General features: G+C 43.6%; 1 protein-coding gene across 1 annotated transcript in view; it reads right to left on the reverse strand.

Annotated features, from left to right (window-relative positions):
• EFHD1 (EF-hand domain family member D1) overlaps positions 1–15,507 on the reverse strand; it is a 57,369-nt gene that overhangs the window by 14,929 nt on the left and 26,933 nt on the right. The window contains exon 2 of the mRNA XM_029615479.1: positions 13,014–13,161. Coding sequence (XP_029471339.1) covers positions 13,014–13,161 — 148 coding nt within the window. The remainder of the gene's footprint in view (positions 1–13,013; positions 13,162–15,507) is intronic.

The raw sequence follows: 15,507 nt of genomic DNA on the forward strand, positions 1-15,507 counted from the left end.
GGCTCATGGACCTATAAAATACTTGGGAGTCCTGGTATCAACCGCCCTAGTTACCATATATAGTATCAACATACATCCACTGTTAAAGAAAATGAAAGAACGACTTAGTCGTTGGCAATCACTACCAGTTTCCTTGACGGGGAGACTATAGCTTATAAAAAAGGTAGAACTCCCAAAATGGTTGTACCTTTTTCAAATGCTCCCGATTTGGTTAAAAGGTAAAAATCTACGAAGTAATAATGGGGAGCTTAGGAAATTTATTTGGAGGGGGAAAAAGTGAGATTGCCTTAAATAGGATAATGCCAAAGGATGAGGGGGGGGGTGGCATGTCCAGACTTTCAAAAGTATAACCTAGTTTGTATGATGACACATTTGAGATTGGCTTCTAGGTACGGAATATTTTTCTCCTACTACGTACCTCCAAGGGTGGATAAGCGGCCACTCCTTAGTCACATTACTTCAATTAAGAGCACAAAATCTCCCAGCAGCCTGCAAACATTTCATGTTATTCGAATCGGGAAGAAAAGCATGGGCTTACTTATGTACAAGATTAGATGTTCAAGCGACTAACCCCCTTAATGACTATTTGTGATAATCCACAATTTATACCTGGTAGGGGACAAAATGTATTTCAACAATGGGTAGTCAAAGGGCTTAATCACCCAAGTGTTTCTACCCACTTCAAACTGTGTGTATTCCAGAACTCCAAGATAAATTTGACTTACCCAAAACTTTATTTCTATGCTTATTTGCAACTTAGGACCTATGTAATTGCTAGCGGGTTACAAAACTTCCCGGTAAAACAAAGAGAACAATTACATAGAAACATATAGAAACATAGAAATGACGGCAGAAGACGACCAAACGGCCCATCCAGTCTGCCCAGTAAGCTTTGCACTTTTTTCCTCATACTTCTGTTAGTCTTGGCTCTTAGTAACCTTTTGGTTCTATTTCCCTTCCACCCCCACCATTAAAGTAGAACACAGTGTTGGAACAATTAGGAAAACTCTTGGGAGTAGGCAAATCCATGCAATTCACATGTCCAATGTTGTCTAAATTATTGAAAACTCAATTGGCTACAGGGTCCTTAGAGGTTATTGGCAAAAAAATGGGCAAAAATTCCTGGAGTGTATGTCACCCCTAAAATAATCAAAGCATACCTACACAATTCTGTGAGTCTCACAGAAAATGCCAACTTGCGGGAATTACAATTTAAATTTAGCAATTATATTGTTCGTGCACTGCGGCATTTAAAGCTGGGCTTTGTGCAGTAAGATTCAAGCATTTTGGATCAGTGTACAGACCTGTTACGCGAACGTTTGTGCCTTTCAGCTTCAGCTAGATCCGCAACTATGGTTATTGGGTTGTGAGATGGCATGTGTCCTGTTCCCCACCCCCCAGTCTGCGAGGTCATGCCAAGAAGATTATAGACAAAGTGGGTCTTATGGCTAAGCAAACTATTCTACAAAGATGGATCTCTAGAGAAGCCCCTACATATAACCACTGGGTGAAAAAAATGATAAGATTAGCCAAGTTTGAGCAAAAGACGGCTAACACACAAAGTGCGAAGAAGAAAACCATGACTACAAATGTCTGCTTACCTTTTTTGCAACAGCAATGTTTCTCCGCCACACCCCTCGCAATAGATGCCGGATTAGATATAGACATTAGACAATGAAGTGAGCACTTAGGAGATAAACGGCGATAATGCTTTGGCTAGATCTCTCAATCTCGGACTATAATGCTACGATAGGCTGGGGGGGTAGACTATTCCCTATGCACTGCGAGGTACGAAGTGTAGTTCAGGAGGGGGGAGGGTGGGAAGGGTAATGGATGATTCCTGATTAAAGACTGCTCCCACTTACACACCGACAGTATTAACTGTTTTAATGAAGACTCCCCAAACAAGGGTCTCAATTATGCTAACTATAGTTAACAGAACACAAGTGATATACCTTTTGTTACTGTATTGTGTTTCACTTCTTAGTAGCAACACTTGATAGATGGCCAGTGAATCCTAACCAATACAAAGGGACTTTTCTTTTGAGAAGTAAGGGGCACGGGCTGAAGTAATGGGGCTGGTGTTTTCTTATTGCTACAAGTCTACTTCTATATCATTGTTAACCTGTTTCTGATTCATTTTAAGTGTTCAACTCACCGGTTTGCAGTTTTAAAACCAAATGTATATTGTTAAGTTTACCTTCAAGCGTGTGTATATGATTGATCTTGAAAATCTAATAAAACACATCTTTCACCTATTGGTATTTTGCAGACTGTGGAAGGAAATTACACCAGATATGTACAATTAAAAGCTCAGAGTTTAAACTTTAGAGACATCTCAAAACTGAAGAGCTCTTAAGTGTGTCACTGTCTAATAGAGCCCAACACACTAAATTAAAAAAATAAATAAATTGAAAACCTGGCTGTTCAAGCAGGCCTTTTCATAACTCCCTGTAACTTAAACTGCCCTTAAATTTTGTGATGTTTCTTTTAATGTTTGAGATGAAACTTATTCCTATGCTAACACTATGTTTACCTATTTGTTTCATTGTAAACTGATGTGATGTGCAAACGAATGTTGGTATAAAAAAAAAAAAAGCTATAAATAAATATAAATAAATAAATAAATAATGCTGCTCATGCTTTCTTCTCTGTCCGTAGAAAGTTCATCTAGGCCAGGGACGGCAAATTCTAGTCAAACGTTTTCAGGATATCTACAATGAATTTGCATGCACTGCCTCCATTGTATGCAAATCTCTCATACATATTCATTGTGGATATCCTGAAAACCTGGCCTGTTTGTGGCACTCGAGGACTGGAGTTTGCAATCACTGATCTAGGCTGTTGCTAGTGTTGGGGCCGGCCATGTGACTTTGCTCCCACGTGTCTCTTGACTACTGCCAGATACCTACTAACCTGATTTAACAAAACAAGGGAAAGAAGCCTCTCTACACTACTAATCTTCCAGTCTAATGAAGGTAGTACTTGGCTCCTGCTGCCTTTCTATGCAGCCTGAGCTATGAAAATAAAAAAAGAAATAGTTCAGAACCCCTATCTAAGCAGAATGGAAAGGATAACTTGTACACTTGCCACATACTCACATTTGCTGGGCGTCTCCTTGCTCAGGAGCTGCTGCAGTGCTGACAGGCTTAAAGTATCTGAACTTGCACACTCTCTGGCTGGGATGGCTTCTCACTGACCCTGCTTTTCAGACTGCACGCCTGTAGTCCTGGGGGAATTCTGCACTACTGCGGAGCGCAAAATTTTCGCAGAATTGCCATTTTCTGCACGGAAAGTGGCAGAGAAGACGGCAGCATGGCACGAATGGAGTGTGCAAAGATGAAGGGCCCCCGTGAGCCGCAGGATGTGCTCCGCTCGTGGCGAAGATGAAGGCCCTGGCACGAGTGAATGTGTGAGTGTGAGAAGGGGAGGATGCTTGAGTGTGGGTGCCAGAGCAAGGGACCCTGTATGAGAAGAATGTGAAGGAGATTGTGTGTATGTGAGGGTGCTAGCCTGTGTGAAGGGATTGTGTATGTGTGAGAGCGCCTGTGTGAAGGGGTGCATGAGAAAGACATCGGTAGCCTGTGTGAGAGAAAGGGAACTTGTGTGGGTGTGTATGCAAGAGAGAGGGACCCTGTATGAGGGTGTGTGTGTGTGAGAGAGAAAGGGAGCTTGTGTGGGTGTGTATGCAAGAGAGAGGGAGTCTGTATAAGGGACTGTGTGCGTGCAAGAGAGGAGGGAACCTGTGTGAGGGGCAGTACTGAGAACGGGGTCAAACTCTGGGACTGGCAATAGAGTAGAAGGGGTTGAGAGATACTGACAGGTAGAGGAATTGGGGCCTGAGAGGGCAAAGTGGCCAGGGGAGTAGGGAGAGCGAATGGAAGGGACACTCGCTGTGAATTTCTAGGGAAATTCTGCTCAAAATATTTAAAATTCTTAATCTAAGTAATAACTGTTTTCTGTATTAATTTAAAATGTAATTAAAGACTGTCATGTATATTGTGTTATTTTGACTAATATAAAGTTTGCAGAATTTTAAGTTTTTATGCGCAGAATTCCCCCAGGAGTAACTCCTTCCTCTGGATTCAGCCCTCTATAGCAGACATCCAATGGTGGCACTTGTTTCCTCAATTCTTCAGGCTAGCCCCTCTGGTCTCCTCAGGATCTGCTCTCTCCACAGCAGCTCTCACAACCAGTTCTGAGCACTTTCTCCGTGGGCACACACCCTCTGCAACTCTCCAAGTAGTCTTTCCTTGCTGCAGCTCCCCTGGCTAGACCCTCTCACCTCCTCTCCCCACTTCAGGCACCCAGGCTGGATTCTGTTCACCCTGGGTCCCTGCAGCTCTCGCAGACAGCAGGCTCATTCTCTCCCTCACCTGGGCTAGGGTTCTCTCCACAGCATCTCCGCTCCAGCAGCTCCTGGGTGACTGTTCCGCAGGGCTTTTCAGCTGTTTCCTTGCTGCGGCCAAGCTCTGAGCACTTCTGCTGCCATCCTGGGAAGCCTTGGGTTCAAGCACAGCCTCTATTCTTTGCAGCTTTTGGGTGACTGGCATTACCAGGCTTCAGGGCCCCTTCTTATGCCCTCTCATCTAACTCCTCCATGTGCTTCCTGGCTTCAGCACAAAGCTCCTGCTTTTCATTCAGCAGCAGGATTGCTGCAAGGGCTTCTGTGTGTTGACTTCATTCTGGTTTTTCTTGTGTTGCATGCTGAAATTCTTTGCCTCCAAGGCAAGCTCACTCGCTTCACAGCCAGACTCTTCTCTTTCACCAAATGACCTTCTCCCCAGTGCTCCCTTCTCTGCAGCAGGACACCAGTCCCCTCCTGGGCCACCATGGGGGGCGAGCGGGGTTAACTTATAGGTCCCCGAGTAGTAAGTAGTGTAAATATTTTAGCCCCAGGCTACAACATTGTTAAGATAGGTGCTGAACTTCTGAATCAATCTGTCCCCCGAGGGCCCAAAGCAATAAAGACACGTGTAAAAATTAAAAAAAAGGTGCCCTGAACTGATTTTGGGCACATATTTTCTTTATGCACATGCTGAAAAGAAAAAAAAAAAAGTTTTTTTTCCGATGCAGGAAGCTAATTCAATGCAAATGCATTGTGAGTTAAAAAAAACCAAAAACGCTCAAAGCCAAAAATGAACATAAAAAGAAAATGAACAGCACACACAAATCATGGTTCATAAACCAGCTGAAAAGGCACACAAGACAGGAGTATAGTTAAAGTGCTTCTCTGTGGGAGAGGCACTTATCAGCACAATTGTCAACATTGTACAGCATTAAACAGTTGAGCACACGAGTGCTGCACAATAGCGACAACTGTGCTACTAAGTGCTTTCCCCAAAGTTCCTGCATAACAATACTTAGTGGCAAATACAACAATTCTGCATCACTGACTCAGGGTTCCCAGGGCACAGCTCCTCTGGCTTGGGGGCCTGGACTCTGGTCTCTCACTGGTTAGCCTTTTTTTTTTCTCAGGTTTGGTAATTTATCTCCTAAACCAAAGATGGGATTAGTTACCTCACATTTCTGGGACTACCATTTGTCTATGGTGCTGTACCAGTGTGATTCTGGATCTGCGGTGATCCACCCTGGACCCAAGAAACCAGAATCCAGGACCCCCCCCAACACCAGCTTTAGCAGCATAGATGGACATTAGCTCCAGAAATGTGAGAGCGCCTTTATTCCATCTCTGACCCAGCAAGTTACATTTTCAATGTAAGAAAAGCCTTCAGGATGTAAATACACTTCCCTGTAATGAGGCCTCACAGCTAATGCCTTCCTTAACATGGGATTTGCATGGAGGCGTGCTGAGTACACAATTTGTCTGCGCAAAACTTATTGTCAAAATCAGGAGTAAAGTTGTACACCCAAAACGTGCACACAGCCCAGTGAACCAGATTACATCAGGGCCCGAGTGACCTTTAGCAAGTCTCTTATCTCTCTGGGCCCTCCAGGACTCTGCTTTACAAAGGCATTTCCTCTTTGTCTTTCCCTGGCAAAATTAGACTCTTTCAAATGTTTTTCATAGGAAACTCACATGGTACTGGATGGACCCCCAGCCCCCATGTCACTGGGGATTAGAGGCAGAATCACAGCCCGAACTATCGGCTGCAAGCAGCATTTTCCCTTCCAGGGTGTAGAGCCAGGATGGAGTCAGTGCAGCTGCAGCCCGACTTAAGGCCCAGCAGGGAGTGAACGTCATCCTTGGGAATCCAGACTGCATTCCTGCTCCAGCCAAAAGGGTTTGCAAACCAGCACATTAACTGTTGCTGGAACTTGCTGGCCTGCAAAGTAAATGTGTTAATCTACAGGGCGAGTGACTCAGGTGTAGAGAGGAGAGAAAAACAGACTCGCTGGGGTTTGGAAGAAAGGCGGCATGCGAGCAGGAAGGTGTGCAAAGGCGAGAAAGATTATGAGCACGCGAGTGAGATTTGAAACCTGTCCCAGACGTGACCCATAGGGCATAGGAACGATAAACAGCAGTGAAAAGCAGAGAAACAAAACAACTCTCTCAAGAAAAGATTTCAATTGTCGCATTATGTTACCAGTTTCTCTCTTGCACTTCCTTTTATTTCTGGTCTTTTGCTTCCTATTTGGCACTTCAGGCTTATTGATATGAAGCACAGTCCCCGTCATGGTTACAAAAGTAATAAACCTTTCCCTAGTCTACCTTTTTACACTACTACATGTCAATAATTAACCAATCATTGAATACCCTTGTAGGAAGCATTTCTGTGCTTCTAGAACTTTAAGCACGGCTCTGGAGTGGAATGCAGCAACTTCCCATTTAAGCTGCCTCCAGAGTGGTTGCTAACCTAACTAACAGCGGCATTTTGAAGGTTAGGATGAAGCCAAAAGCAGCAACCTTAGAAGCTGCTTGTGAAAACAAGACATCTCTGTCAAGCATGCATGCCCCTGCTGTGCAACTTCCACTTCAGATCTGCTTAAACTTCTTAACTCAAGTTACATACAATACAGCTACTGCTTACTGAAAGCCTGAGAAAGTCTGCTGGTGCACGCCCTGCTCAGGAGACCAGGCATGCAACAGTGAGAATAAATATGTGATTCTATCCATGAGAGCAGGGCTCCCCTGGAAGCCTTAGATCAGACATGCCCATGGAATGTAAATATCTGATTTCACCAAGTGATTTATATTAAAATGACATTCATAGGTAGAAAAAATTAAACGCCTAAAGGGAAACTCCTTTAGAGTTCATTCCCACTGACCACAAGATGAAGGGTCTTGCACATGTGAGTTAAGGATCCCTTCTACCCAGTCATGATCAGCGAGAATTAACACATTTATGCAAAAAATATCCGTTTTATATTTTCTAGTCACATGCTCCTCAATGCAAGCAGGAAGTATTAGGATGTCATGTGATCTCATTAAAGAGCCAAGGGAGCTCAAGTCTCATCTTAACATCCTTAAATGGGTGACCCTGCAAGAATATCATCATCATGTAAGGGGATAGAAACATGGCAGATAATTCTGAGGCCCATCTAGTCAGTCCAGTTTCACTCTTGCTGCAATTCCATAGATCCCAGTGGATCTCTGACTTTCCCTTCAATTATGTTATTTATATTCCACTTTGAAATGCCAAAAAGCAGATTACATTCAGGTACTGTAGGTATTTCCTTCACCCCAGAGGGTTTGCAGCCTAAGCCTGTACACCTCCGGCAATGGAGCAGCAGTGGAATTTAAACCCTGGCTTCCTAGTTCATAGCCCACTAGGCTGCTACTGCTTCTTAACATTTCTATAGCGCTGTATGACATGAGGTGCTGTACAAACACCACACACAAAAAGAGCTTACAGTCTCAGGGCTGAAGACACCATTTGTTCCTCCATCACTAAAATTACCTCTATGCCAATGGTGCTCAAACCATTTTAGGGCTCTGCCCCCAGCTGCCATTCAGCCAACTGGGTTTTCAGGAGATCACTAAATGAATATGCATGACATTTGCATACATTAGAGGTAGTGCATGAAAATCTCTTGCATATTCATTAAACGGCATTGACCACCTTTTAAATACCTGAGGAAGTTTCAAAGAACCTTTAATGAGAGGAGAGACTACCCTTCCCATCACATTCCCCTTTATGGGATACTGGAAGAGATATGGCTTGTTTGACTGAAGGAAAAAACCATCTTGGATAAGAAGGATGGCACTGGTTAAAAAGAAAAAATGACAAAATAGGAAACCTCATGTTTGCACAATGACTGAATAAATTGATTTTTAGAAACATACAGCATTATCTCCAGTGAGGGAAATGACTAAAGACCTCATAATAGGTTTCTACCAGCAGCTAATCACTTTCACAGTCTTATGCATAATTGGTCAGTTAATATTTTTTTTCATAGAATTTTTGTAGAGTTTGCAGCTAAAAATGAAATACTTACCTGTCTGTGTTAATCAACTCATAATCCCACTGTGCAAATATGAGACCAACTCTGTGGAAAGACTAGACAGAGCGCTCACAGCCAGTTAAGGTTCATAACTCTGGGCACAGGCCACTAGGGATAACACCTTTAAAGAATATCCTTAAAGAGAGGAGACTAGTTAAGAACCAGATCCAGTTTCCATTGAGGCACTAGAGTCCCATGGGGAAGATAAATGTACTTAATCCTGAATGCCCCGATTCTGATGTCTGAACCATGAAATAGCTGCACCCGGGACTCAAGGGCTGAGCTCTTAATTCCCTGTCAAAAACCTTATTTTTTTTGCAGAAAGGTCAACATGGACGGTAGATCCACCTGCCAGGGTGAAATGGCTAGAGATCTGAAAGAAGCCTCAAGTCTAATGAGCCTCCTGCTGAGGAACTTTCCTCTCTGAGCCAACACACTTCTCATGGGTTAGGCTGATAAAGACAAAATAAACAAAGCTGGTTCCCGACGTACCTTGCTGTGAGCAGTTGCTGAACTCTGTTCTCCCCCTCACCTCACCCCAGCAGCTGAATAATCTATCAGATTCAATTGTGGGAGACCCCCCATAATCTATTCTGTTCAGGAAAGCTTCCAGTGCAAGTTGACACACTTTGGAGACCAACTTATTAATGTTGAGGAAGTCCGTTTAAATGTGCATTACTCTTGCAATGTGAACTGCTAAAAACCACAAAACGTTCTGTCACGCTCAACAGAACCACCTGCTTGCTTTCTAGGCTACAATTGGTCTCCGTGTTCCCTAGTCTGTTCACATAAACAACCATTAAGGGTAGAAGCTGCAACCAGGCCAGCCAGATAGCCTTCATTTCCAGTCTGTTTATAGACCTCATGCTTCTTCATTGGACCAGATCCATTGAGCTATGTGAGGGGGCAACAGGATAGTACCACCAGAGCACAGACTTACATCTGACATGCCCACAACCAATCTGGGAGGATCCAGTTCCACTCCTTTGATATATCCTGGTGCCTGCCACCCAAGTCAGGCCATCCCCAACTGCAAAAGGGAGATGCACCCCACAGTGTTTTGACTGCAGGGACTAGTAGGATAAAATATCTGAAGCCACAGGAGAGTCCTGGCTCTAGGGAATTAGATCCAGAGGTTATCACAGAACCCAGGAGCTGGTGAGACTCCTATACCCTAGGGGACCTCAGTAGGAAACGTTTTGCACCTAAACTAACCATTTTACCTGAGTCAGGAAGCCACTAACTACCCTGGTATCAAGACGTGCCCCCCTGCAAATCCAGAGACTGGGATGGCACCAGACTTTCTAAACAGCTCACCACTCAGCTCAAGACTCCAAGGAACTGAGCTCTCTTGGATAAGGTAGACTGGCATTCCTTAGCGTTAAAAAGCCAAGGTAGAGCTCAAATTAAGGATGGGATGTATCCTAACCCTGGAGTGAAGGATTTTGCCACTAAAGCAAGTCATGAGTTAAAGGTAGAAAGGATTCCCTCAAAATACAAACACACAAAAGGGACAAAGAACCTCTAGACAGAAGCTTCTAAAAGGTTCAGAGAAGAAAGGAACTCATCTTGTCTGACCACCAGACTGATAGAGCAAGGGTTTCCACACCGAAGTGGGGCATTCCAAGACGCCTTTCTGACTAACGGAGTGCCAGAGGACACCAGCCTTTTTCTTTCAGAACCCCAAAAAATAGGAGAACCAAGCTAAACCATCAGTCTTGAGTGGTACTGGAACAGCGCTAGCATACTCAAGCTTCCCTAGAGTGGCCTTTACCACCCACTCATGAAGACAACACCATCAAGATGTTGGGGACCCACTGGCCTGATAGGGCGAAGAATCATTCTCAATAGGGCCACTGCAACTGGCTGCCTACCAGAATTGCTTTTTGAAAAAGGGGGGGGGGGGGGGGAAGAGGGCAGACCCACTGGCCCTCTATGGGCTGGATGAGTATCTGGACAGAGTATCACCTCTGCTGGAGACAGAAATACTGACTCTTGCCAGTGCAGCACCAGCCTACATACAGAGTGATGTCACTGAAAAGGGTAGGTCCACTCATCTTATTTGCAAGTACTTCTTGTGCCGTATGTCCTATACAGGCTTCTGTGCTCATCTCAACAGGGACAAGTTCCACCTCCTCTCAAGTAAGGTTACAGATAACTGGAAGAATTGCTATATTTTTTGGAATCTTATCTAGATGACATCCAACTCTACATCCTTCTTGAATTTTTGGAAGGAGTCAAAAGGCCTGCTTATTCAAACAGGCTTTTATGTCCTGTGGGTCTGGATAGTTTCATTAATGATTTTAGATGACTGCTGTTCTTTCATTTTGTGTTTGGAGGATGGAGTGAATGAAGTAGAAAGTGCTAGATGACTAGTTTTATTTTTTGTTTATACGAGAATTTTTAAAAAGGTTTTAGGACTATTTGACCCACTCTGAGCATCAACTGAGGTGGTAATAAAATTAAAATAAATATCTCTTGGCTAGGTTCTGAGAGAGAGAGTTATATTCGCTTCATCAGGCCAAGACAAAAAAACAGATAGTATCTGCTCATTTTATTTTGACCTGATAAAAAGAATGATTATTCTCAAAAACTAGTCAAGCAACATATTTAAGTTAATCCAATAATAATAATGGTAAAATAAAGTGATACTGTGTGTTGATCTTAGTCCACTTAAACTATGTGGAAATTAACAGCCACTGTACAATAACAGACTCTAGGGGCTGGGGTAATTTTGTAACAGCCCACATAGATTTAAAGTCATTTTCCTGCATACTTTACAGCAATTTTCAAAGGGAAAAATCAAACATTTTTCCCATTGAAAATTCTCACCAAAAATTACCAGAGAATGTGTGCATCTAGTTCCAACCCCCCCCAAGGAAAATGTGAAATGTACATAAATACAAACCCTCTGCAACCCTGTCACCAGGAACGCCTCTGCTCAGTGTGAGCAGAAGTGTATGCATTCAGGCCCTACAGGCACACTTTCAGCTGCATATCCGGTGGGCAATTTTGTAAATGCAATCCAACAGGCGTGTAGAAAAATCAATTGCGAAGGTCCATATAAAACAAACCAGAACACACAATTTAAACAGGAAAAGTTCAATAATTCCAAAATACTAAATCTTTATTGGAATGTCAGTCCCCCGAGACGGACCGTGTTCCGCAAGGGCTGCATCGGGAGGGGCCAATTACATGTGGTAAAATAAAGCGGCATTACTTTTTTTTTTTTTTTTTTTTTTTTTTTTTTTAGAAGTGTGTCTGCAAAAACAAAATCGATTGAACAATTGTTAGGACCAAAGAAAGTGGCATGGCTACAATTGTTCAATTTTGTTTTCGCAGACACATTTCTTAAGAATGTAATGCCGCTTTATTTTACCACATGTAATTGGCCCCTCCCGCTGCAGCCCTTGCGGAACACGGTCCGTCTCGGTGGACTGACATTCCAATAAAGATTTAGCATTTTGGAATTATTGAACTTTTCCTGTTTAAATTGTGTTTTCTGATTTTACATGGACCTTTACAATTGATTTTTCTACACCCCTGTTGGATTGTATTCATATTTAGTCTGTTTGCCCATCGTTCCACACTTTGTCAGTTTTGTAAATGGCCACTTCCATGGGTGAAGCACTCTTACCTGTGGAAATGGCTTTGGAAAATAACCCTAACAGTGGCCAAAGGAGACTCTAGAATGACAAGAGGTGGCTTTGAAATCAGTAGTTGCTACAGACTCCTGGGAAAGATCAGTTTCTCAGAATTACAAATGTGGCAGAATGCTTACTCAAAACGGCCGCTAGCCTGCCGTCTTCTACTTCCAGCCCATCCCACAGCATCCTTCTTATACCACACTTATTCCAAGTTCAGCTGCTCTGAAGGCTCTCGGGTGGTATGGCAGAGAGATCCCGGCATGACGACACTGGAAGTCTGCTGAGGGTCGAGGGAACAGCTGAGAGAACTCTTATAGCATCTTGTGTTTGTTCATCGGGCAGGCTCAAGTCCAATATGCTCTGTCCTCTGAAGTGCTTATTGCAGAGACAATATGACGAAGGAACATGCAAAGCTTGAGGAAAAGGAATGCCAGACAAGAACACTTGGGGGTTCAGAAAGCAAGTCTAGAGGCCCGCCAAAAAAGCAAAAATTAAGTCCGGCATGGCCTATTGAGAAACATATTTCTGAAGCAGCGATTGGAAACAGAGCCTAATGTAAAGAGTCTAGAGAAAACAAAAGCCTTTTCTACCCCCTTTCTCTGTACTAGCAGCAGAAATCTATAAACATCCAAAGACAGCATTGTCTGGCCTTCAAACTCTTCAATAGCGAATGCAATGGCTATTGCATTTATTTTACCATTCCTTGCAGGTATGGCTAGCCTGAACTCCTGGGTAGTTATATAGGAGGGATCCAAAGGAGTCAGGAGCCCATTGAGCTTTCTCCTCAATCTTCCAAACCCACCCCCCCCCCCGCCCATTTTCTTTTCAGGCATTTTAAGGTCCTTTGCCTCCTAAAGACACGCCATGAGAACATCATCATCCATCCTGCTTCTTCCTCATTGCTTAAGTGAGGAGATGCCATACACATGACAAGGAAAGTCCAGTATTCTGTTGACTCACCTCACGGAAACATAGTTTGTTATCAAAGTCCTCGTCCACTTCCTTAATCATGTTCTTCAGTCCTAGGTGGGTCTGAGGCGCTCCCAACTTTTCCATCATAAGCTTCAACTCCATCAGATCAATGTAGCCATCTTTTCCTGTGTCGTACCTACAAATGCAATGGTCAGACTAATCACCTTTTATTGTATCATACTTGCATTGTTAAAGGCCAATGGTAAATACATCTCTGCCAATTTCCCATCATACCTGATGGGTTAGAAGATAGAGGTCTAAGCAAAAACTCTGTATATGGAATACTAACTTTGTCAGACGACAAAAGTAACCAAATATCTTTTATCTAACCACTTGGTGTTTTCATCCCTCCCCATCTCCCCTCTGCTGCTCACTCTCCTCCACTGCACATTTGGAAATTGTGGTATGGACAATGGTCAGTAGGGCGATTTACTGACTTACTAACCACTTCAGATAAGGGCGATTTACTGACTTACTAACCACTTCAGATAAAAAGAAGTCTCAAAGGCAGAGTCACATCACTACATCAAAACCCCTAGTTGAAGAGCCAAGGAGATAGTTGAGCCAATGCTTCCTCAATGGCTTTATTTTTCTTCCTTTATTAAAACTGGGTTGTGTTTTGAAAAATTCTATTTTTTGGTAAACCTCCAAACCATGTGAGATAGAATAATGCTTCCATGAACTTTGAACCTTCATAATGATTTCAGTCGATAGAAGACTTTTAGAAAGTTGGCTAGTAAAGTCAACAGGTCACCCTTCATACAGGCACACCTTCAGTATCAAGGGCAAGAGTTCATTCCATATTAGAAAGGGTTTTGTCCCAGTAACTTTTCTGTTACTAGGACAATATCCTGTGATTGAGCTCCCCCCCTCCCCTCATCAGTTTAGATTTTACCTGGTTAGCATTTTACCCAGGTAAAGAGAGGGAGGGCAGAGGGTCTAAGTTTAGCACTATCTGGATACACTTATGTGGTTAAGTCTGGTTGGAGAAACACTGCACTAAAGTTCCCTGGGACGTTTAGGGGTATACATTCAGCAGCAGAGTTATTTGAGCAAGTCTCTGAATTTCTTGTATAAAGTTACCTGGGAAAAATTCCCACTCCCCACGCTGCTGAATATGGGCCTTAGTCTTCTAGGACATGAAGTGCAATATCAGAGCACATGGATTATCTCCAGGATTGCACAATGTCCTTCCTTTAGCTCCTCATATCATGACCCAAGCCTGGGTCTCTGTTTCCAAATAGAACAGATTATTTGGGGGAAAGATGGAGGAAGTGGACAAAAAGGAGAGAATGAAAAGGCCTCAAAGAGAAACTGAACACACGCTGGGATGGGTGAGGCAGGGCAGGACGGACCATTCTGAACATTTTGGAAAATAAACTCAGTCTCTTGCAGTCACTTCCTGAAATTACAAAGCTGATTGTGCATATTATCAGATATAAAGAATATAATAAAAAGCCGAGACCCACCCTGCTGGAAGAATGCCAGTGCATACCGCATTGCTACACACAGTCCCAGCTGCAACAGCACACAGAGACAAACAAACCTCGCAGATACACACAGAGCAACATGTTCCATACTCAGGCAAGCAGTACACTAAACGTGCTGAACATCCAGGCATCAATCACAAGTGCCAAACACACGCTCAACATGCCAAGCATCAGAAATCGCAACACTCGCTCCTGCAGAGCTGGGCAGTTTCACTCAGGCAGGATGCAGCAGTCAGGTCATTGTCAGAGTATGGAAAATATAGAAGGGAAACAAGAGAATGTGAAGGATCACAGTAAGAGAAATAAGGAGACAATGCCGAGAGATTTATATATTGCAGAAATAAATGTATGTACTGTCCCCAACTGTGAGCCTGTGCTAAACACCCCATGAAGTGAGGAAGCCCAGCTGGGGCACCGCCTAGCACAGCTGACAACCCCAAAAGGTCAGAAAAATGCAGAACAGGATTTTCCCCTGTAGCATTCCATGCTCTGAAAGAGCCTACAGCATAAAGTGCCAAATCCAGTCCAACTGACCAAATATAGCATCTGTGACCACAAACTGGAAATAGATGCTGGCAAGCGCAGAGTGGACTGGGAGCCCGGGGGGATGGGGATGCAGAGTCCGCAGATAGCGGAAGGCGGGACAGAGCACCCAAAAAGCACTTCGCAGAGCTGGAGGACAGACAAATTGACATAGCTGTAGGAATAGCTCCCAGATTTTACATCCTGCAGTCACCAGGATGAGAAAAATGGGCATAATTGTAAAGTACAGCACAGAACCTGTTTGATGTGATAAAGTGTGATTATTCACACTCCTTGTCCTTGCATACACCTTAATCTGATCCGTCAGATGGTTTTTTGCCTTCTCGTCCCACCGTGGCCAGGGTCCAAATGATTGCCTGTTCACAGCAGTGGTGGAGGGCCAGTGCATGAATTAAACTTCCACAGGGTCTCCATCTCAGCCAAAGGACTGCCCTTTATTACTCCTGGCT

This window comes from Rhinatrema bivittatum, chromosome 9 (assembly GCF_901001135.1).
Source record: "Rhinatrema bivittatum chromosome 9, aRhiBiv1.1, whole genome shotgun sequence".
Classification (NCBI taxonomy): Eukaryota; Metazoa; Chordata; class Amphibia; order Gymnophiona; family Rhinatrematidae; genus Rhinatrema; species Rhinatrema bivittatum.